At 37.6% G+C, this 25,923-nt stretch overlaps 1 protein-coding gene across 1 annotated transcript in view; it reads right to left on the bottom strand.

The window, feature by feature from the left end:
• LOC6052446 (NAD kinase) overlaps positions 1 to 25,923 on the bottom strand; it is an 89,264-nt gene that overhangs the window by 25,666 nt on the left and 37,675 nt on the right. Inside the window, exon 2 of the mRNA XM_038251418.1 lies at positions 22,455 to 23,277. Coding sequence (XP_038107346.1) covers positions 22,455 to 22,978 — 524 coding nt within the window. The 5' untranslated portion in view covers positions 22,979 to 23,277. The remainder of the gene's footprint in view (positions 1 to 22,454; positions 23,278 to 25,923) is intronic.

The following is a 25,923-nucleotide window of genomic DNA, read 5'->3' as shown; positions in this document are numbered from 1 at the left end:
GTTCCCACAGGTCTGGGGACAACATGGATTCATTCGGAATAAAGACAGGTGTGTAGGAGATGGTCCAATGAACAAATTCCAGAAGGAAATCGGGTTGTCCAATAAAATCCGACGACCTCTTGCTTGTTACGGCGGTAGACTCGTAGATCTTAACTCCAGGGAGTCCTTGGATGACCATGAACATCCCATTACAGTCATAGTCTACCATATCCACTGATGCTATACGCACATGATCTGGGGTCAAAATCCGACGACATCTTGCTTGTTACGGTGGTAGACTCGTAGATCTTAACTCCAGGGAGTTCTTGGATGACCATGTACAACCCATTACATTCATATAGTAGTCTACCATATCCACTGATGCTATACGCACATGATCCGGGGTCAAAATCCGACGACCTCTTGCTTGTTACGGCGGTAGACTCATAGATCTTAACTCTAGGGAGTCCTTGGATGACCATGGACATCCCGAAGTACCCATAGACCTTTGAGAAACATAAAATTTTAGTAAACAAATAAATTTAAAAAAAAATGTTTTTCAAATATTTTAATTTTAAACTTTTAATATTTATTTTTATAATCGTACAAAAAATGCTAGCTGTGGACCCCGAACTTGACAACTTTTTTATACATTTGTATTGGTTGTTTCCGTTGTGCTTAAAGGAAATGGCTATGCACCAGGCGCTTCCATATTTTTGTTGATGGCTCATATAGTTGGGAGGAGACGCATGTTTTTTTTAATTGTTCGATTTTTTTATGTTAAAAAATTTACCAACTTCTCGTCAGTCCGCGTGGACATAAAATCAAATTCTGTCGATTACATCGGATTCGGGGATGCCTTTTCTCTGAGGAACCGATGAGATATCGTGAATCCCTTGACACAATCATTATAATTATAATCGAAAGACCTTTCAAATAAGCCTAAAACATCTAACAACCCTATCAAAAGTTATTAGCACTTAAGTGTTATTTATACATTTTTTGGAGGCCGAATTTCAGATATTTTGATAGAAATGTTGTCGGAATCTTCCATGCGAACTACCGTTGGATAGGTTTTTATCAGAACTTGCCGATGAGCCAGAAATATTTAAGGTCTGCGAACCCAATCAAAAGAAATGAGTAATAAAGTTGATTTGTTAAACATGTTAAGGGGGAATGTTGCTATTTTTACTGAATGTATTGACTTTATGAATGTGAGGAAGGCACCAACCACCTAAAAGTGGATTAAGTAACGTTTTTTTGAAAAGGTTCAATAAACCAAATTTTCATTTTTTGCTTTTTGGGTGTTTTTGAATACCCCTGACTCAAAGCGGTTCTAAAAACACCCAAAAAGCAAAAATTTAAAATTTGGTTTATTGGACCTTTAAAAAAAACTCCAGAATTCTTCACGCGCGTTCATTCGTTCATTGGCACAGCTCATCCTATTGAGTGGCTTATATGGACAAATGACCACCACTTTGTCACCAAACCATGTTGGCCCATACGGCAAAGGCACGGTTCAATATGCCGAAAATCTTGGGTTCGAGTATCGGTACCGGCACTTTTTATTTTTTGATAGATGAACTTTTTTTGAAGATGAACCCATGAGAGCAGTTCTCTATGAATTCGGTCTATTTTCTTAAATTTTATTTTTTTTTTATCCGGCTGAAACTTTTTTGGTGCCTTCGGTATGCCCAAAGAAGCCATTTTGCATCATTAGTTTGTCCATATAATTTTCCATACAAATTTGGCAGCTGGTAAAATGATGTATGAAAATTCAAAAATCTGTATTTTTTGAAGGAATTTTTTGATCGATTTGGTGTCTTCGGCAAAGTTGTAGGTTTGGACTACACTGAAAAAATGATACACGGTAAAAAAAATTTGGTGATTTTTTATTTAACTTTTTGTCACTAAAACTCGATTTGCAAAAAACAACTATTTTTAATTGTTTTTATTTTTTTATATGTTTTAGAGGACATCAAATGCCAACTTTTCAGAAATTTCCAGGTTGTGCAAAAAATCTTTGAGCGAGTTATGAATTTTTGAATCAATACTGATTTTTTCAAAAAATCGAAAAATTGGTCGCAACATGTGCACATGTTTGCCCACTTCTGAAAAAAATATTTTTGAAAAGCTGAGAAAATTTTCTATATTTTGCACGTTTGAACTTTGTTGATACGATCCTTCGTTGCTGATATATTTCCTTGCAATGGTTAACAAACAGGAAAATTGATGTTTTCTAAGTCTCACCCAAACAACACACCATTTTCTAATGTCGATATCTCAGCAACTAATGGTCCGATTTTCAATGTTAAAATATGAAACATTCGTGAAATTTTCCGATTTTTTCAAAAAAAATATTTTCAATTTTTTTAAACCAAGACTAACATTTCAAAAGGGCCAAACATTCAATATTGCGCCTTTTTAAAATGTTAGTCTTTTTTCGATTGACAAGTCGCAATAGTGCGATCGATAGCAATAATTTAGTGCGAAGTCCAGGTTAGTGAGAATTGCGCAATAAAATGGTCAAAATCGATTTCGTAGAGATTCTCATTAATAATGTTTAGATTGTTTGATTTGCGTCGTGCACCTTTCAATTATTGAAACGTAAAAGCCCGCTGGGGTTACCTCTCACTGGTCGTCGAACAGTACAAACTTTGAATAAATACCTAATGCCTGCTTTGTAACGCTCTACAAATCAAATTAAATGTTCTTCTTAATCCAGTTTCTTTCGTCACTTTACTTTGCAGAACAATTTCATCAATCAACGCAACTAATCTGATCAAACCAAACACAAAAACCAAAACTATAAGACCAGTCTGTCCAAACTTAGAACCAATCTCCCCCTCGCCACTCCAACATCAAGTGGGCAGACCACCCAGCTCAAACCACAACATCCGGTCCGCCAGTCCAGCCAGTCACGCCGAAACTTTGCAATCGCGTGTCACCCCAGCAAACACCCTCTTACTGTGTTTGTATACACAGCACAACTCTCAGAACTCCCATCAGCACAGCAGAGACAACCTTTAATTCCTTCTCTCAGCTATAGCCTATAGGCTGTAGTACAAGTCGATGTCGATGGACAACGAAAAAAAAACTTGCAAATCTGGTTTTTTTTTTCGCGTGCTCGACGTCACACAGTCGTAGAGTTCAACCCAAGATCGTCGTCGTCGGGGGTCTCTCAACCAACCTTCTAGCTCTCCAGAGCAGCATCTCGTCCTCCTCGGCGAGGATGTCTCCGCCGTCGTTGCTACCATTGATGGAAGTGTTGTGGCTGCTGTTGCCGCTGCTGCTGTTGCTGCCGCTACTTCCTCCACCACCACCGGAATAGTTGTTGACATTGCTGCCGTGGTGACCATGGGTCTGATGATGAAGATTGTGGTGGTGCTGATGCTGGTGATGGTTGTGATGATGATGATGATGATGGTTATGGGACGACACGGGACTGTTGAAGTTGACCAGGTCACTCATGTAGTCATCCTTCTCGTACGACTCCGTCATCTTGAACACTTTTTGCTCGCTTCACACAGATCGTCAACCCGTCGATCGTCGCGACCACGTCTCTTCTTCGAAGAACAAACCGCCACGTAACGAGATCACCAGCCAACTGAACTTGCCGTTGCTCTGAACCGATGATAACCAGCTGAGTGTGTGACCCGAAAAAAAGGACGAAGATTGTGAGTTTGACTCTGTGTTCGTGCACCTGAAGCCTTTGAAACAACCTCCCATTAATTAACTAATTGGTCACACTAAACTGGGCTGTGCTGTAATGTGTTGTGCCTTGCGAGCGAACGACGATCGTTTATGATCGAGCGAGCCCTTCTTTGTGCTGTACTGATACTCGGAGGGTAGAAGAGACAGGGGTGTCCAAAATCATAGATGACTTCATGGTTTGAAAACTCTATTGTGAAAGTCATTTTCAAGTTTGGTAAAGTTCAGAAAGAATGCATGTACATGTACAATTGCATGTACAATTTTTGAAAACACAAAAAAAGTTGCAACCGACGGGACTCAAACCCAAATCTACAGTAAGGACTGGCACCTTAGCCCGCTCGGCCATCAGCCCGATGAAAAATGGAATGAATAAACGTATATGTGAGCTTGACATTTCGGTCAAGTAGGTTTCCTTTACTGATGGGCTACATATTTCAGGGTGTAATATTACACAGAATTTCATAAAATAATGCAAAATTTATTTAACACCCAAGCCTTTTACACGCAGTTGGATTAATACTTTATTTGCTGTGTACATTTTGGTTCATTTTTAGCTAATACTGAACACAACAAATGAACTATGGAAACATCCAAGAAAAACCGCAACTCCTTTGAATCTCTTCATCTTAGAATGAATCCATGGAGGTGCATGGTATATTAGAATTTCACCACAGTTTGTATAACCAAAATTGTGTAATAATTAACTAAATTATTTTTGTTTATTGAAGTTTGATTTTTGAAAAGATTTGGTAAGCTGTAAGTTCCCTGTTTTTATAGGACCTTTTCAAGTAAAACTCAAGAAATTTAGAATTGAGTAAGGTAATTAAAAGTTAATTTTAAAGTTTTTATCTCTCAACTTCAACCAGAATCGGTTCAAAATATTTAAATTTGATAACGGTTTTTTTTCATCTAACAGTGTGGATTTTTTATTTCGTGACAATCAGGAAACAAAGCATTTTGGAATTTTGAAACATATAAAAAATAAATAATCTTACAAGAAAGTGGTTTCTTAACCCTCTACAACCTACCCCGCCTTTGGACGGGCTTCGATCTAAAAAATCACCAAAAATCAATTTTCCAACCGATTTTTGATCTTTCAAAAGCATTGGAAACAAGAACTCTTAGAATTTTAGAAAATTTCAGGGTTGGAAGTTTAACTTGTTTTATGTGACTTTGCCAATGTTTTTAAAGATGTCATTTTTTGAGGGGTCAACTTTGGCTGTGTTTTTTACTAACATTTCCTATATTTCAGTAAAAAGAAGTATGCAGTAATTTTTGTAGTGTCCCAGACTATGCCTCTACGGATTTTTTTGCAATTTAAATAATGATGGTGCAATTCTATAGCAAAAAATGTGAAAAACATGCAAAAAAATGAAAAAGTGACTGTAAAAACGTGAAAAAATTAGGTAGGTAAAATGCAATGATACGAGGTGGTAGAGTAGGCCAAATACTACCAAAAACAAACATAAACTAAACAAGATAAATGTAAATTAAAATACTAAAAATGAAACAAGAAAAACATAAAACAAGAGAAGTAAAGTTTTTCGTAGAACAAAAGTTGCTCAAAATGACCTCCTGAACACGGGAAAAATAAAAAAATTCGAAAAAAAATTTTGGCAGTAGAGGGTTAATTTGTTTTAATTTTTTTAATTCCAAAGTATTTTTACAAGTATTTTTTCATGATTTGTAACATTTATTGACTTTGAAGCTTATTTTATTTAATATTTTGAAACTATAAGGTGCATTTCAAAATCTGGAGATAATCTTTGGAATAATTTTTTTAAGAGACTTAAAATTTTGTTTTTTTTTTTTATGTGAACGACATTTTGTCCACTCCCTATGTCAAAAGAAACCATTTTGTTTTTTTCCATACAAGGCTCCAGTTAATTTAGCGGATTTTACATCTATTTACTCAGGGTTCCAATCGAAATACAGTGGACTCTTATTTTGTCGATATTGAAGGGACCGTCGTGAGCGGCAAGTATCAAACTTTAGACAGAAAAATCAAAGCAAGCTGTTTGAAGGGTCTAACAAATTTATTGACAAATGGAGCAATATTGATATCGAGAAGATCGACAGCTAAAAAGTCGACTTCAACCAATCGAAAATGCATTTTTCAAATACTTTAAGTAAAAACATATATTTTTGAAAATCTAGATACAGCCTCTTGATGTTTAAATTTGGTTAAAAATGAGTTTTTCTCAGTGTCATGTACACAGTAAAAAAACTTGGTAATATTACATCTGGGAAGAAGTACTCTTATTTCAGAAAAAAATGTTTAATGTTACCTCTGAAAAAGAGAATTTTTTTTAGCTTTTCTAGTGTAATGTCACTCTTTCAGTCAAAATTGAGGTAAAATTACATAGGGACCATCCATAAACCACGTGGACACTTTAGGGGGTATGGCGATTGTCCATTTTTTTTTGTATGGATAATTGTCCACGAATGGAGAGGGGGGGGGTTGAGATTTCCAAAAAAAGTGTCCACGTGGTTTGTGGATAGTCCCCATAATAAAAGAGGTAATATTCAACCTTCCAAAAATACACCTTCCAAATGTACACATTTTTTACTGTGTAATTAGCCCTTATATTTCAACTCGTAATATTTCGTAAACTGCTTGTTCGATTTTCACTGTGAAAAAATAAAACTCATGTGAAATTATCTGCTTATTTCATAAAAAATACAACAAAAAAAACATGATTCGAGAAATTAAGACAAGTAGTGCACAAGTGCACTATTACGGGAATTGTTTTTTTTTATCTGTGATCAATTTGTTCTAAATAGTCCTACAAATTTGTCAAAGACACCAAGGCGATCGGAAATTCCCTTCTCAAGATGCAGATTTTCGAACATTCACGTACCCATTTCGAATGACCAGCACGCAAATTTGTATGGTTTGTTTGTTTGTTTTTATTATAGAGGTTTTACACAGTTTGTGCATTCGCCTCTTAAGAAAAAAATATAAATACATTAATTGTATGGTGTCAATGACAAAGTTTCATAAACATTGAAAAAAAAAAAAAAAACAAAGAAAATTCAAGTTGCTTTAACGTAGAGGACTTCATTACTGTCTTTTTAATATATATATTTTTTCCTTCATCAACTTTGTTGTATTTTTGTCTAAAGTACCTATGAAAAGCGAAAATTTCACAAATAAATATTATAAAGTGATTTTTGATGAAAATATCACAATGAATAGTCGTTTAACACCGAGTTTGAGATTTACCCAGTTATTTTTAATATTTTGTATCAACAAAATTCTAAATTTTTCCTCTTTAATTTTTCTTAGACAATAGTTAAGTTTTCCGAATCGAATTTATTATTTTACAGTGAACAGTTTCAAAGCATTTAATAAACCTTCTTATTAAAATTTACATGATTTTTCTTCTTCAACTGTAAAAAGTTTCCGATCTACGACCACAAAAATCAAAATTTGTAAAAGCCCAAAAGTGCCCCGATTTATTAAATATGTACCGTCATCTGGGGCGAATCGAGTCTGGAAAAGGACAAAAGGTTTAGAGCAATCACAAGCTTGAAATTTGAAAATCGATGCACTATTTTTGTTAATAGTGTTCTATCCGTTCTATCTGAAACCAATCAAAAATATGGCTAAAACAGCTGTCCCATTTCGCCCCAGATGACGGTAAAGCATTTTGTATGCTCCTTGATTTTTTAACAGTTTTTGAAGAGGGAGAGACAAAAACTTGATATGATATTTGCAAGGAAGAGGCTATAATTTATTCCTTTATAAAATTCAAAAGCACTGAGTTCTATCAGTATAACTTTCTTGTCGAAAACATTAGACACCCCTGACTTCCAGCATCGATCTTGGAAAAACACACATACAGCACAGAACCGAGCACACACGAGACGTCTCGTGCCCAATCACAACACTTATTTTCGCTTGGTGGCACCTCACACCACCTGGGTAAGCCAATGCCAGTACGGTTCAAGTTCCATGTTCTAAGCCACGGGCCACACCAGCAACAGGCTGCGGAACCTCGGAAAACCCATAAAACCACGCACGACCGTTCACTGACTCCACGAAACAGCAACAAAAAAAGGACAAACTTTGACCCGCGAAATCAACCGAATTGAACCGACCAGATGTCAACCGCCTCAAAGCCACCTAAAACTATTCACTTCCGAGAGCGCGATCACTGGCGAGAAACCTGGCTTAGTCGGCGCGACATCGAACTCGCAACTACTGGGGATACGTGAACTCTCTACACTACTCAACCGCGGCGAGCGCCAAACTCGGACGAGGGTCGTCAAGCCTTCGACGGCGGAGACAACGACGACGACGACGATGTCGATAAAAAAGAAATGTTTATATGTACCTACTACACACTTTAATACTATATTGGGCTGAGTCGACGAGATTTTGCGTCACCATCAGAATACGACTATTACCGGCGACGAGAGGAGCGTAGAACGCTATGGGTCTGACTCGGGCGATCTCAGGCCGTCTCTGTCTAGTCCGGGGTTGTTCTTGGTGCGATAGTGCGTCGCAAGAACAGCAGGATAATGATGATGATCATCGCCAATAAGGGGCTTCTTCTTTATTTATTTTGTTGTCATGGCTGGGGGGTTTTGAGCAGTGAGAAAGATGAAGAATATCCAAGAAGTAACCTTCGAATTGGCGGTGTAGACTTTCAAGATTTAAGGTACACAGAAAAAAATTATGGTAATATTCATCAGGAAATTTTTAATTTTCATCAGTTTCTGGGGAATATTCATCAGATTCACATTTTTACACATTTTTTAAGTAATATTACCCAAAAAAGAGGAAATATTCAACCTACCAAATTTTTCAACAATCCAAAATTCAACGTTTTTTTGCTGTGTAGGTTAACGCAAAATAAGCGTATGCGAGTTGTGGCCACTCAAATGATTTAATAAAACATGCTGTTTCTATTAAAAAAATTCTACCCAACAGTTAATTATTATTTTCTATTTTATGATGTCCTAAATTATTGAACGTTTGTAAAACCATTATTATTTGGCTATCGCAAGTTAAAAACTAACTTAATCCACCTATGTGGTTGGAGCCTTCCTCACTTTTTACCAACAATGGCTGATATGATGGAATTGTACAAAAATTTCATCTATTTTTTAGATCTGGAATAAAAAAGAACATAAATATCAATTAAGTGGCCATACCTCGAGACAGGGTTGCCAGATCATCAATATTTTGGATTCGTTGGAAAGGTCTTTTGATAACCTAAGCAACGATGAGTCGGGTGGTGGATCCGGACATTGTTTACATACATTTCAATGAGATCCAGCTTCAAAAAAGTACGTAAATGTCACTTAAGTGGCCATATCTCGAGACAGGGTTGCCAGATCTTCAATGTTTTGGACTCGTTGGAAAGGTCTTTTGATAACCTAACCAACGATGGGTCGGTTGGTGGATCCGGACATAGTTTACATACATTTAAGTGAGATCCGGATGCATACATAACTTTTGAATTACTTATCGAAACTTCAATCTGTATAAAACTTGATCTATGGGACCCTAAACCAAGTCGAATGCAACAGGTTCGGGTCACATCGGTTCAGCCAGTGCCGAGAAACATGAGCTAGTTTGTTGGTCACATACATACATACAAACACACATACACACAGACATTTGTTCAGTTTTCGATTCTGAGTCGATATGTATTCATCAGAGGCGACTCGTGCCCGAAAGAAGTACCTGTTCAATGTTAAAAAATGTTTTTAAAGCTTTTTTCTTTCCAATGGCTTTTATTTTTACGTTTTATTATTTTTATACTATTATAATTTTCGGTTTATGCAAATAATTAATTAAAATTATGTTTTTTATCTCGTTAAAATGTATTTTTAAGACTTAATCATTAGCGTGGGGAATGTGGAAAAACAGAGCAAGCACTGCCATCCTTATCGAAATTCAACTGAAGTTATTGAATATTATACTGAATTTTAAAACTATTCATCAGGATGTTAGAAAAAATACCACATCCTTAACAAAAAAACTGTTTGTTGGGCTTTATTAAGCCCAACAAATATTGACCTAACTTGGTTACTATTTAAAAATTAAATTGTCATTTTACTCTATACTTATTAGAACCAGGTGGTATCGCTTTTGATCCTTTGCCAAATTTTTAGAGAATTGAATTTACTCACTGTTATGTCCTCATGGTTTTGGAATTCAAATTCCGAATAAAAAGAAGGGCTTTTAATGTTAAAAACAAAACTATATTGACATGAATCCGAGATAACTAAAATATTTGTTTTTAACATCAATGAAAAAAAGTTTTCAGAACAAATTCATGCTACAATATATGATTATAATATATTCAACTAGAGTGAACCGGGACTACAGTCTGAATAAACACAGTCGTTTTTGGATCATTTAATGGCAACAAATCTTTAACTTTTTTAGGACTGCATCCGCTTTAAATAGAACCATCCGAAAAATAAAATAGCAATCATGGTTGAATCTACTGTCAAATTTTTTTCTCATATGTCCCGAGTCTGGAAAAAAACACAGTACTTTTTTGTTTCAATTGTTTCAATTCAATCTATCAATCACACTATCTAAACTTAACATTACATCACTTTCCAGTAGAGCAAGAATCCACTAGTAACCAAGAAGATCGAAGAGGTTCAACGTGCGCAGTTGAACATTCCAGTTTTAAAACAAGCCATCACCAGTCTGCGCAAAACAGCCTGATGCCTAAAAGTGCGCCAAATATAGAGCAATATCTGTGGTGCTCTCGCGCTCTCTCATTTATTCATGCTCTCAACGTGCTGTCAACGCGCTGGCTTGTTTACTTTTTGCATGCAGCTCCCTGGAGAGCTGAGCGCACGGGTCCCCCACAGACCGTTATTATGCAGAAAAAATTTCCACCCAAACCAATGATTGGACATGGTTCCTGGGACCATTCTGCACCTCTGGGCCAAGTTTCAAAATATTTGCCGGCAGAAATTTCGAATACGGTCAGTTTTAGTATTTTTAGTTGAAATTAAGGGGAAATCGCATGTAAAATGCATAGGAAAACTTCAAAGTTTTAATGTTTCAACTCTAAAACGTTACTGGTCATGGTTTTAAATTGTACTTACATGTAATAGAATGATATAAAACGATTCACGGAACTGACTTAGCCGGATTAAGCCTTAGTTAAGTGACTTAAGTGCATTATTTACAAGTTGATATCTAAATATTTTTTAAAAACTCCTTCATTAGGCAATTTTAAGTCTAGGAGATTGCATAAAAATAACTAAAATGAGGTAACTATGAGCCAAGGGGTGACAATGTACAAAAGATTGTTTTGATAAGCATTAAGTTTATGTCACTATTTGTTTGTAGACTGCTTAATTTGGTCTATTTATGTTCCCAAACCCAACAATAATTTGATGATATTGCTACGCAAATCGCAAATTAATATGTTTAAAAAGGCCTATTGATTTTAAATCACCTATAAGTGACAAATTTCAAAATGATGCGCACATGTTCCAGTTCTGAATCGATTCCTTCTGAATACAAATAAAAGAAAAACAATTATGTGACGTGGCAAGTTTGTAGCATTGCATTAATAATAAAATTGTTTTTTTTTGTTTTAAAACGTTTAGAAACTTGAACCATACGAACGAAATGTAGTGAGTATTTCAGCTATCATTTAGCTCAAACATTTTTGTTGCCCTGTGTAATGATTATAATTAGCAAAAGTTTAATGGCACAACTTCCCACAGGATTAATATTTCAAGCCAATTATAAATTTGCAAAATTGCAGTTGATCATCATAAAAACTGTATTTTATAATTGATTAATGTATTGTTGATACAGTTTGATCATCGTTGAAATTCATCAAAACATATTAATGATCAGCAAGTACTTTTACTGATAATATATTCAGTAAAACAAAACCTACTCCAGAGACGAAAAAATATTATGTAAAGCCTCTTTAATCTTCAATAAAAAAAACCTGTCTCCTCCTCCTGTCTCAAGTGAAAACACAACTACTCATCTACTATTTTAACAAGCCTGGCATATCTTAAGAAAATGTGAAAAAAACTGTCTAATATGTATAGGTTATTAAACTTATAAATATTTACGTATGAAGGACGATGTAAGTTCTAATCTCGATTAAATTTTCAAAAGGCCCTATCTGCATAGGAAACCCATGAGGGATAGGTTGTTTTGAAAATTTAATCTAGTAATGTAGTTTGTGTCCTTAAACTCTTGTCAGGGTACAACATTAAGGCTAATAATCCTTTGTAGTTTTTTTTCGTTCTTATTTAACTTTTTATGGAATTTTTCAAAATTGTGGGAGAAGACAACAATATTTGCAACGAGTAATCCTTACAATTCAAGCTTATCGAGCTTATTGTTAAGTTATTTAGTTATTAAACAAACGTAAAATTTGGTACAATGTCACCCCTTGGCTCAAAGTTACCCCATTTTAATTATTTTTATGCAATCTAGTCTTCCTAGACTTAAAATTGCCTAATGAAGGAGTTTTTAAAAAATATTTAGATATCAACTTGTAAATAATGTACTTAAGTCACTTAACTAAGGCTTAATCCGGCTAAGTCAGTTCTGTAAATCGTGTTATATCATTCTACTACATGTAAGTACAATTCAAAACCATGACCAGTAACGTTTTAGAGTTAAAACATTGATACTTTGAAATTTTCCAATGCATTTTACATGCGATTTCCCCTTAATTTCAACTAAAAATACTAAAACTGACCGTATTCGAAATTTCTGCCGGCAAATATTTTGAAACTTGGCCCAGAGGTGCAGAATGGTCCCAGAAACCATGTCCAATCATTGGTTTGGGTGGAATTTTTTTCTGCATAATAACGGTCTGTGGGGGACCCGTGGAGCGAGCTAAGTCGGCTGGGGCCTGGGGGTGGCATTTCGCTCTCTCCCAAAAGTGCTGTCAGTTCACGCTCTCAGATTGAACCAGATTTACCAACACATCGATACTGCCGCTGCGTATGAATAGGAAACTCTTTACATGTGTTGATTTTTTTCTGTATGGAGATTTTTTCCCCGACGTTCAGGGGGTCGGTGTTGAACGCGACGAGCATTTGCGCGTGGCCCGCTAGGCTGGCTCGCTTTAGTATTGGTGGGTTGTAAAGAGTGGTAAAGAGTAAAGGGTGGCGGCCCAAAGCTTTTTCGGTGCATGTAGCGCTGCTGAACATAGGAGGGCTTTTGTTAATTTGATTTGGTAAACCGCGGTGCATTTTCTTGAAATAATTCGAACTGTCAAAAATCCACCAAAGCATCTACCACATTGATCGCACAAAAATCTGTGGTAGAAAAGTATCCACCGGTAGATGCTTTGGTGGATTTTTGACAGTTCGAATTATTTCAAGAAAATCCACCGCGATTAACCAAATCAAATTAACAAAAGCCCTAGGGAGTTGATTTTGTTACCGTATATTCAAACAAAAATTGTAATAAACAATTATTGTATGTTGCTAATTTAAAAAGCACCGTGGTACTTTAAAAAAATAATTATCCGCTTGAAATCGGCTACCTGTTCAATGAACAGGTTGAACAGGGGGACGAGTCGCCTCTGGTATTCATGAAGGTGGGTCTACGACGTTTTTATACAAAGTTCATTTTAAGAGCAGGATTATAGCCTTACCTCAGTGAGGCAGGCAAAAAGTTAAAGCTTTCAAATGTATTTTGATTCTAAAGTTAAAACAATCAACTTATTGCAAAGAAACATTCAACATTCTGAAAGTATATGTAAATAACCGCTGTTATTTTTTATCAGGAGCTCCCTGAAGTCGTAGGTCGTCAGTTCGAACCCTGTGGTGGAAGGTTCCTTTGAGTAGAAAGAGGTTTGGGTGCTCTCCTCTTTCAAGTCTTTGGACTCCAAGGTTCGAGCAGAAACTTGCAATAGAGACCACAGAATACCTGGGGTCGTTAAAGTGGATGGTTTGTTTTTTTTTTGTAGGTGACGCTTGTATAAATTCATTTTCAACGATTCGAATTTTTTGCAAGGCCGATTTTCAAAGTTCCTGAGAGAAAATAAAGGGAAATTTTCTTATCTTTTCAAAAAGATTATTTTGGAAAGTGATTTTCTTTCGATGTTTTTTTTTAAATAAAAAAAATGTCTAAACCATCCTTTTAGCCTATTAGTAAACCACCCTTATTACCAAACAAACCAAAAGTTGACCGTTGCCATTTGCAACCAATTTTCTCAAAACACAAAAATTTTATATTTTTTTCGGAAAATGCATTTTTACTTACAGTACTGGTCGAAAGTATATGACATTGGACAGTTTGTCAAACCTAACTCAAAATTAAAATTACTGGTGTTCGCTCGTGTTTCGACCAAACCTTATGAAATTCTCAGTACAAACAGTTCGGAATGTCTACTTTCAGATGCTTTTTGAAAAACTTAGCTACCTATTATCGTTTTAAAGTTATTGACATTTTCGTCAAAAATACGATTTTGACCGGCTTTCACTATTTTGAAATTTTTTGAAGTAAAAACGCGTTAACACTCCTCCGTCCAAGCCTCCGAAACCGTTGCTTCGCTAATTTCAACTCGCTCGCATTTGGCCCCATTTCAACCAATCTTGATCGTTCTTGCAGCATTCGAACCGGTAGGATTTCAAGATTTATCTGAAACAAGAACGAACTTGATCCAACTAACCTGCTAGTCACACCGACTAAATTCGTCGAAGCAACTCTTTTAGGCGCTCGTTTTAGGGAACACGTCATGGCCAAATCAACAAGAAAGCATTAAAATTTGAATTCAACCATTCAAATTAAACTAATTTGGGGTCGCTGAATACGAATATGACACTCAGAATATCCCAAAATATTCAGAAATCCAGAAATCCAAGATGGCGGCCAATATGGCGCCTGTACAATAGCGGGAACAAATATTTGAGGGTGTAGTAGCCGTTCAACTACTCAAATCTAACTAATTTAGGGTCGCTGACCATGAATATGACACATAGAATACTCCAAAGTATTCAGTAATCCAGAAATCCAAGATGGCGGCCAATATGGCGCCTGTAGAATATTGGGAATATTTATTTGAGGGTGTAACAGCCATTCAACCACTCTAATCTAACTAATTTGGGGTCGCTGGCCACGAATATGAAACTGAGGATACTCCAAAGTATTCCAAGATCATGAATTCCAAGATGGCGGCCAATATGGCGCCTGCAGAATATTGGGAATATTTATTTGAGGGTGTAACAGCCTTTCAACCACCCAAAACTAACTAACTTGGGGACGCTGAACACGAATATGACACTAAGAATACTCCAAAGTATTCCAAGATCAAGAACTCCAAGATGGCGGCCAATATGGCGCCTGTAGATTATGGGAAACATTTATTTGAGAGTGAAATAGGCATTCAACCACTTAAATCTAACTAATTTGGGGTCGCTGGCCACGAATATGAAACTCAGGATTCTGCAAAGTATTCCAAGATCATGAATTCCAAGATGGCGGCCAATATGGCGCCTGTAGTATATTGGGAATATTTATTTGAGGGTGTAAAAGCCATGCAATCACTCAAATCCAACTAATTTGGGGTATGAATATGAGGAATATGACATTTGGTATATTCCAAAGTATTATGAAATTCAGAAATCCAATATGGCGGCCTATATGACGCCTGTAGTATTTTGGGAATATTTATTTGAGGTTGTAATAGTGATTCAACCACTCAAATCTAACTAATTTGAGGTCGTTGAACACAAATATGACACTTAGAATATTCCAAAAATTCAGAAATCCAGAAATCTAAGATGGCAGCCAATATGGCGCCTGTAGAATTTTGGGAATATTTATTTGAGAGTGTAAAAGCCATTCAACCACTCAAATCTTACTTATTTGGGATCGCTGAACATGAATATGACACTTGGTATATCCCAAAGTATTCTGAAATTCAAAATTCAATATGGCGGCCAATATGGCGGCTGTAGTATATTGGGAATATTTATATGAGGGTGTAATAGCCATTCAACCACTCAAATCTAACTAATTTGGGGTCGCTGAAAACGAATATGACACTTGGTATATTCCAAAGTATTATGAAATTCAGAAATCCAAAATGGCGGCCAATATGGCGCTTGTAGTATATTGGGAATATTTTTTGAGGTTGTAATAGTGATTCAACCACTCAAATCTAACTAATTTGAGGTCGTTGAACACGAAAATGACACTTAGAATATTCCAAAATTCAGAAATCCAGAAATCCAAGATGGTGGCCAATATGGCGCATGTAGAACTTTGGGAATATTTATTTGAGGTTGTAAAGCCATTCAACCACTCAAATCCAACCAATATGCCGGTACCGTGGTGTAGGGGTAAGCGTGGTTGCCTCTCACCCAGTCGGCCTGGGTTCGATCCCAGACGGTCCCGGTGGCATTTTTCGAGACGAGATTTGTCTGATCACGCCTTTCGTCGGACGGGAAGTAAATGTTGGCCCCGGACTAACCTAAAAAGGTTAGGTCGTTAGCTCAGTCCAGGTGTAGGAGTAGTCTCCCTGGGTCCGGTCTCGGTGGAGTCGCTGGTAGGCAGTTGGACTAACAATCCAAAGGTCGTCAGTTCGAATCCCGGGTGGATGGAAGCTAAGGTAAAAAGAGGTTTGCAATTGCCTCAACAATCAAGCCTTCGAACACCTAGTTTCGAGTAGAAATCTCGCAATCGAGAACGCCAAGGCAATGCTGTAGAGCGAATAGTTTGATTTAATTTGATTGATCCAACCAATTTGGGGTATGAATATGAGAAATATTCCAATATTCCAAAGTATTCAGAAATTCAGAAATCAATGACGCCTGTGAAATATTGGGAATATTTATTTGAGGGTGTAATAGTGATTCAACCACTCAAATCTATCTAATTTGAGGTCGCTGAACACGAATATGACACTAAGAATATTCCAAAGTATTCAGAAATCCAGAAATCCAAGATGGCGGCCAATATGTCGCCTGTAGAATTTTGGGAATATTTATTTGAGGTTGTAATAGTGATTCAGCCACTCAAATCTAACTGATTTCAGTCGCTGAACACGAATATGACACTAAGAATATCCCAAAGTATTCCGATATCAAGAAATTCAATGTGGCGGCCAATATGGCGCCTGTAGAATATTGGGAAAATTTATTTGAGGTTGTAAAAGCCATTCAACCACTCAAATCTTACTTATTGGGGTCGCTGAACATGAATATGACACTTGGTATATTCCAAAGCATTCTGAAATTTAGAAATCCAAGATGGCGGCCAATATGGCGCCTGTAGTATATTGAAATATTGATTTGAGGTTGTAATAGTAATTCAACAACTTAAATCTAAATAATTTGAAGTCACTGAACACGAATATGACACTTAGAATATCCCAAAGTATTCAGAAATCCAGAAATCTAAAATGGCTGCCAAAATGGCGCCTGTAGTATGTTGGGTATAATTTTTATTTTTATTTTTCTTGATTTCTGAATACTTTGGAATATTCTAAGTGTCATATTCGTGTTCAGCGACACCAAATTAGATACATTTGAGTGGTTGAATCACTATTACAACCTCAAATAAATATTCCCAATATACAACAGGCGCCATATAGGCCACCATCTTAGATTTCTGAATTTTTGAACACTTTGGAATATACCAAGTGTCATATTCCTCATATTCATACCCCAAATTAGTTGGATTTGAGTGGTTGAATCACTACAACCTCAAATAAATATTCCCAATATACTACAGGCGCCATATTGGCCACCATCTTGGATTTCTGAATTTCAGAATACTTTGGAATATACAAAGTGTCATATTCGTGTTCAGCGACCCCAAATTAGTTGGATTTGAGTGGTTGAATGGCTATTACACTCTAAAATAAATATTCCCAATATTTTACAGGCGCCATATTGAAATTCTTGACCTCGGAATAATTTGGGATATTCTTAGTGTCATATTCGTGTTCAGCGACACCAAATTAGTTACATTTGAGTGGTTGAATCACTATTACAACCTCAAAAAAATATTCCCAATATACTACAGGCGCCATATTGGCCGCCATCTTGGATTTCTGAATTTCTGAATACTTTGGGATTTTCCTAGTGTCATATTCTTGTTCAGCGACCTCAAATTAGTTAGATTTGAGTGGTTGAAACACTATTACACCCTCAAATATATGTTCCCAATATACTACAGGCGCCATTTTGGCCGCCATCTTTTATTTCTGAATTTCTGAATACTTTGGGATTTTCCTAGTGTCATATTCTTGTTCAGCGACCTCAAATTAGTTAGATTTGAGTGGTTGAAACACTATTACACCTCAAATATATGTTCCCAATATACTACAGGCGCCATATTGGTCGCCATCCTGGATTTCTGGATTTCTGAATACTTTGGAATATTCTAAGTGTCATATTCGTGTTCAGCGACCCCAAATTAGTTACATTTGAGTGGTTGAATGGCTATTACACCCTCAAATAAATATTCCCAATATTTTACAGTCGCCATATTGGCCGCCATATTGAAATTCTTGACGTCAGAATACTTTGGGATATTCTTAGTGTCATATTCGTGTTCAGCGACCTCAAATTAGTTAGATTTGAGTGGTTGAAACACTATTACACCCTCAAATATATGTTCCCAATATACTACAGGCGCCATTTTGGCCGCCATCTTTTATTTCTGAATTTCTGAATACTTTGGGATTTTCCTAGTGTCATATTCTTGTTCAGCGACCTCAAATTAGTTAGATTTGAGTGGTTGAATCACTATTACAACCTCAAAAAAATATTCCCAATATACTACAGGCGCCATATTGGCCGCCATCTTGGATTTCTGAATTTCTGAATACTTTGGGATTTTCCTAGTGTCATATTCTTGTTCAGCGACCTCAAATTAGTTAGATTTGAGTGGTTGAACGGCTACTACACCCTCAAATATATGTTCCCAATATACTACAGGCGCCATATTGGCCGCCATCTTGGATTTCTGGATTTCTGAATATTTTGGGATATTCTGAGTGTCATATTCGTATTCAGCGACCCCAAATTAGTTTAATTTGAATGGTTGAATTCAAATTTTAATGCTTTCTTGTTGATTTGGCCATGACGTGTTCCCTAAAACGAGCGCCTAAAAAGAGTTGCTTCGACGAATTTAGTCGGTGTTACTAGCAGGTAAGTCGGATCAGGTTCGTTCTTGTTTTAGATGAATCTTGAAATCCTACCGGTTCGAATGCTGCAAGAACGATCAAGATTGGTTGAAATGGGGCCAAATGCGAGTGAGTTGAAATTAGCGAAGCAACGGTTTCGGAGGCTTGGTCGTCCGTGTAAGTGAAATATGCCTTGGACGGAGGAGTGTTAATAAGTAACTCCGAGCTAAATAAAACTTGATAATCACTTTGCTCATTCACTTGAATATAAAGGATTTAAAACATTTATTTAAAAAAGTTCAAACAGTTATTTGCACCAGACCTCTACCTTTTTATTCACGCACCTTAAATTGATCTCAAGCACACCTCCATTATTCTCCAGTTCAACTTCACTTTTTCGAAGTGACTTCGTTTTATAAATCAACACAACCAGGTTTCACTGTCCAGCCGACTCCCGTTTCGTTTATGAATCCCAGAATCGCAAATTGCACCAAAGTGCTCTTGGTAGGCAGATATTCTTTGATTGCGATTTACTGCCCAACTGCGCACTAACCAAGTACAGTTTCAAATGAAGATGTCCAAGTCGCGCCGCGCAGACTGTATAATAAAAACTGAAGTCTGCATTCAGATCCAATCGAAGCTGATAACTTGCTACCTTTAAACTGTAACGTCGGCGTCGGCGATTGACCGGAAATCGTGTACGGTACGGAATCGTAGCGCGGTTGATTAGCATTTTGGAATCGAGCCAGTTCAAACACACAAAACGGAATCAGTCAGTGGTCGGTATACGACTCGACAAAGAGTTCCAGAAGCTTTGTTTTTAATTCATTTCTACGTGTGCGGTTCTAATTAAAAACTGCATAGGGAAACCAGGGGTTAAGTTGATCAGCGCTCGATTTGGGTCAAATCGGTTACACGGAATGGTAAACTTGGGTAGAAGACTCTATTCCGTTTTGATGTATTTACTTTTCAGTAGTTGTCGCGTGCATCAAAAGTGGCCAACGGTGTGTGGAGTGTGGACAAAGGGCAGAAGGGCAGCTCTGTTGGTGGTGTTTGTTGACTTTAGTGTCAAACGACGAAACGCACACTCAGGTCATAGAACGGATCGTGGTTGATTGATTGGTTCAAGGTAAGCAGACAATTCACTATCTCGTACTTCCCCTTTTTCAGAAGCTGTTTAATCAGATTATTTATGTGATAATTCGTGAACTGTACTACATTATCGATCAAATTTCCATTAAAAAAAAATCCAATGTCACCTCTTACTTTCATACATCCATTATAGTCATGAATGGTTCCCATAATAAAATCTGAAAATATTTTACTAAAAATGCATATTGATCATATTCATCAGTTTCTGTTGAAGTTTACTTTTAACATATTCTATTATTAGGTAAATTATACAAACAAAAGACAATGTTCTACCGTCAGTGGGGGTGACTATGGGTCAAAAAACGATACACCTCTAGTATTTTCTTAATAACAAATTCAATTTAAATCGGAAATCTTTCAACGTAGATTTGTTCTTAGATAGTTTAATAACATTTTCCCAAAATATGGCGGATTTTGATGAACACTACCTTAAATCCCAATTGTTTGAAAATTGACCCAATCTCACCCCTTAGGGGGGGGGGTGACATTGGGTCAAATGAAACTAAAATGATGCTCAAATACAACGATATGGTAAAAACATGTCATCCAACAGTGTTTCTTGTTCGAGGGAATCGTATTGACACGCTACAATGTTTGAAGTGGAGATTTTTGTGGGAATTAACGCTTCGCACAGCGCGCGGAAAAACACAAAATCAATCGGAGAACAAAATAAACGTGGTTTTTCAGAAAGAACGCAAAAGGAAACTTTTATTCTTCGTGTTTACCGTTGCAAAGCTTGTTCGCGAATGACGGCGACGATGAGTGCGCCAAAATAACAAAAACAAAAAATTACTCCAAGAAGGTGTAACAAAGGTATACATTTTTTCTCTCGCTGACAGGGGGCGCGTAGATGTTGACAGTAGTCATCCTAACTCAACAATTTTCAAACATTTGGGTAGTTTTCGAGCAATTCTAACAAAAATATTAGAAAAATGATTTTTCGAGAGGTCATTTTTGGCCAAAAACGTACCCCAACTTTAGACAGCTGCCAAAATAACAGGATTTGTTCTAGGAACGAGATTTTTTTTCGGAGTCATCTTAAGATGTCCCCTACACAACCCTTTCAACAGAATTCATTTTGATTGAGAAGAACCTGAGAAATGGTAAAATCCGTAAAAATCACTTTGACCCAATCTCACCCCCCAGACCCAATGTCACCCCCACTGACGGTACTCTTAAATGTTCTACCTTGTTTGATTCAATTTTTACTGTATTTGCCGATTAATGATTGTTGAGTGAGTGTCAAACCAACGGGATAAAAACTTAAAAGTGTGTTTTCAAATGTGTTAACTTAAATCTGTTTGTATGTAATTTTACTTGCTCCGCTAAGATTGAGTTAAAATTACATCGAAAAAAGGGTAATATTCAATTTTTTTTTCAACCTCACTTTATTCACTTTTATTTCCCGTCCACAATCCCAGATGTAATATTACTATGAATGTTTACGGTGTTCACGCTTATTTCAAACAAATCGTTTCTGACTTTTGAACGAAAACTCAAGTAAAATTCACTCAGAAATGAGTGAAACGTATCCTTCCAAAGCTCATTCCTGAGATTGATCGGATTAAACAAAAAAAATGAGAAAATAATTCTGAAATTCAAAAGTTCTTCAAATGAGCATGAAGCATTTCATAAATAAATAAAAAAAAACATACATACAAACAAAAGAAAAAAATAAGGAGATCAACTTTTTAATAAAAGTTAGAATCCATGAAAGTATTGTGTGTATTATAACATTGCATGTTAAAATAGAGCACTAAAAAACAAAAGTCGAATTACTGATTGTCAATAGTTTACAGGCCATCGAGGAAGCGAAGCATCAGTTTGCAAAACAATGCAAAATGATCAAGATATATTCCAGGTATCCAGCTGTGGGAGAGAATCAGCAATTTCCAGCAAATAAAAACAAATTAATGTGAAACTCACTTCAAGACTCCGTTTTTCACAAAGAAAACTGTCTTTGCAAGTTATGCAATAGAGAAATTATTGACACCCGGAGAGTATTTTTGAAGCCAGTGAAATTCAAGGGACCATTGAGGGAGGGATTCATCGAGCTAGGAAGAATATCGGGACAAAAAGATCATCGAAGTATCACTTTGAAAGGACTTAAGAAACTATCGATAGATGAAGCGATATTGAGATAAAGACAACCAAATAGTCGAGTGTATCAAAAATCGGATAATGTTCGCAACATAATCAAGTCTTCGATAAATTTGGCACTTCAAGAATTCCCCAGTGAAGTACTTGAGCATGTCAGATGAATAGTTTCAAAACGTTTCGTTTGCCAAAATTTCACCGTTAAATTTCTTCGCCAAACTCCCAAACAATACGTGTCAAAAATAAACCCTTTTCAACAAGCCAAAACAAAGCCTACTGCAAGTACCGTGCTCACTACGCTGCGAAGTGCAGAAAATTTCTACCCCATCGACAAAAAAAAGCGCTTCACAAAAGATCAATCAATCAAAGCAGGCGTAATTTTTTTTATATATTTTGCACACTTACGGCCACGTTCCCGACCTCCGACGGCGCGTTTCCGACGAAAAGTACCCATCGTCGTTGAGGTAATCGTCGTCACTCCACTCGACGTGCTTGAAGTTGCCGCCGCCAGCCCGTCCCTCGCAGGTACTCGTGGAACCGCTGCTCGAGCAACTGTTGCTGTTTCGGCTACGCCGCTGTTTTATCACATGTACGTTCGACTGGTGCCGGCCAGCCCCGGCCCGGTGGTGACCTCCCGACGCGGTCGGTGACGTCACTTGAGCCGTTGACGTCGTCGAGGTGTTGCTCTGGTTACAGGTACTGAACGCGGGTTGCTGCGATTGTTGTTGTTTGCGGTTGTTGTTGTTGATTATGTCATCCATGTTGGTGGTGGAACGGGAACTTGTCGGGGTGACTTTGGCCGCTTGACCGAGACCGCTATCGACGGTGGCCGATCGGTGGTTCCACCAGGTGGATAGCTTGTAGTGGACACGCTCTTCGAGTCGTGATCGATGCAGCGTCGCAAGGTCAACATCCGACAGGTACGCCATCTGTTGACATGTGGACGGGTTTGTTTGTTATTGTTGTTGCTGCCGCAGTTTGACACTAACACACCTCTAAGTCGAAACCTTGGCGCGACGGCAGGTTTCTAATCTTGCGCAGCTGTTAGTCACGACACCGATTATCGCGATCACTAGTATTACGCGCGGAGCTCTTCCAACGCGTTTAGGGTTATCTTTGGTATTCAGCACTGTACACGAGTGGCAACATTATCACTGCACTAAGCCGGGAACCTTCACTGTTGCTGCTGCTGCTGATCAACGAGCACCACCACTTTCCGATTCTCCATCTGTTGAACAAATGACCCAGGTTTAGATCGAACGATCATCCTTAATAGCACAAACAGTCTTCGACCACGGTGGCGCCATCTCTTGCTCGCTAGCCCAACTCAATCTGTTCACCGCGCGCTATTACGTCACTACAAATCAGCGTCTTTAGCACTACGTTTCTGCATGATAACCAGCACTCTCTGCCAAGACTCTACCCAGGCAAGTGTCCCACTCACGGTCAAGCAAATCAAACAGATTAGCTTGCAACAACAAAAGCAAAATCAATTTCCTCAAGTCCCGCCGCCGATGACCGTTATCAAGCCCCGGCAGTGAACACGTCCGCGGCACCCTCCAAACTGACGAGCGAGCAGAAGAGCAACCCACCTAATGGGTTGACGGTGGCTGGCTGGCGGTTCCGGGTCTGTGTTGGCCGTCGATGACCTACCCCCATGACGCGCCGCCAAGACATTGACCCACTAAGAGTGCATTTGCCCGCCGTGGTGGTAATGGTAATGCTAATGGTGGTGGTGTTGGTCGTTTTGTTGAAGCCATGTGGACATCAGCATGCCATGGAAGCATGAAGCATTTGCGATAATTGTTTGTGTGAGTGTTGTGTTGGGTTGAAGATGATACGACCGACTCTGGCGAGACATTGAGATTGAAGAGTCTCATGATCGGTAGCTGTGACGAGCCCACTCGGTTGAGTGGTAATTAAAAATTGAAATTGACGATGGAACATGGAAGGTTAATTTTAATGTCCGAGCGTATGTGATTGATAGCGTTGCTTAAAAAATATAAATGGCGAAAAGTTCAATAAAATTTATCAGCCTTCCTCATCTCAATGAGGAAAGGCTATAAAATCACTGGAAAACTTAACTTTTTAATTTGACCTCCTAGACCCACCATCACGTGTATATATCGACTCAGAATTTGAGTTGAAAATAATTGTACTTAATTATCTCGGGACTGGCTCAACTGATTTTTACCCTCGATTTTGTCTCATTCGGTCCGTCTTGGGGTCCCATAAGTCAATATCTATAAATTATTATGATTAGGAAGATACTTCAAAAGTTATGCTAAAATAAAGATTTAGAAGTCCGATGGTTTGTAAAAAGGGTTTTTTTTTGTAAGAAAACCAATTATGTTATACATTTTTAGAAAAACTAAAAAGGTCGTTGCAAATATTTTTCAAAGTTTATGTCGCCACCCCTTCCTTCAAAATTGATCCGAAAAATCAGGGGCAAAAAAATATTTTTTTCAAAAAACTTAAACAATGAAAATAGAAGTCTTAGCAACAACACATTTTTAAACATTTTCAAAACATTTCAAAACACCTTTTTTCATTCAAATGTTGAAACTGTGGCTTGTGATTTCAATGTTTTAACTTTTTTTATGAAAAGGAATTTTATCTACATATCTACCGCGACTTTTCAGTTATAGAAAAGCATGACTCAAAAATGTACCGAAATGTTACTTAATTTTTTAAATTGATTACAATTTATAATGTAAAATCAAATTTGCAATCGAAAAGTACTCTGCAGAAATTTTGATAAATGGCCACTTAATGTTTGATTTGAACTATAAATTTGCAGTTATTCTATTTTTCTAAAAAGTGCCCAAGAGTGACCACCTCTGAAAATATTTTTTTCAAAGAGTTCTGAAAATCAAAAAATCCTAAAATTTTAATAATTAAATATGGATTTTGGAAAATACTCTTTTGAAATCATGACGTTTGAAATGCAACATGCCAAAATTACTGGACCCTCCTGGTCAATCTTCGACCGGGGTCCCGGAACATGGTTCCTGTGGCCATTCTGTACTGTCTTATCTTTGGTCACAGGGTTTTTTTTAAATCGTCGGTTCAAAAGACTTGGCAGGACTTGGTGAACCGGCCGCGTTTCGAGATGTGGACGTAATTGCATTTTTCCTGATTATATCCCACTCAAGGGTGGCTCACTTCGAATGCATTTTAATGCATTTTACACATTCGATGGGAATTCAGTGGACATTCGGTGTACATTCTTTCCCATGCATTTTATTTTACAAATTGCACCTAATTTACATTTAATGCACGTAAAATGCTTATTCGATGCACATTTATTCCTAATTGGGATACGCCGGGAACGTCATGCGCGGTTCTGCGGAACGGTGCGCACTTGGAGATGCATGCATGTATCTACCACCGAGAGCGCGCACCCAGCCAGCCGCTTTGACTTCCCTTCTGGGACGGTACATTGAGGTGAGTCGAGTGTACTCCGACTCGTGTGTCGATATGAGGGCTGTCGTGTGCGCGCACAGAGGTGTCGTCGTTAAGCCAAATTCGCTTAAGGGATGTTAAGCCAAGTTGGCTTAAGAAGCAAAGTTGGCTTGGCTTGGACATGTGAATTTTGCCCTTCTGGGACGGTACATTGAGGTGAGTCGAGTGTACTCCGACTCGTGTGTCGATGTGAGGGCTGTCGTGTGCGCGCACAGAGGTGTCGTCGTCAAGCCAAATTCGCTTAAGGGATGTTAAGCCAAGTTGGCTTAAGAAGCAAAGTTGGCTTGGCTTGGACATGTGAATTTTGCCCTTCTGGGACGGTACATTGAGGTGAGTCGAGTGTACTCCGACTCGTGTGTCGATGTGAGGGCTGTCGTGTGCGCGCACAGAGGTGTATTTTTTTTGTCGT

This window comes from Culex quinquefasciatus, chromosome 2 (genome assembly GCF_015732765.1).
Source record: "Culex quinquefasciatus strain JHB chromosome 2, VPISU_Cqui_1.0_pri_paternal, whole genome shotgun sequence".
NCBI classification, from domain to species: domain Eukaryota; kingdom Metazoa; phylum Arthropoda; class Insecta; order Diptera; family Culicidae; genus Culex; species Culex quinquefasciatus.
This window is presented reverse-complemented; position numbering and strand designations above follow the sequence as displayed.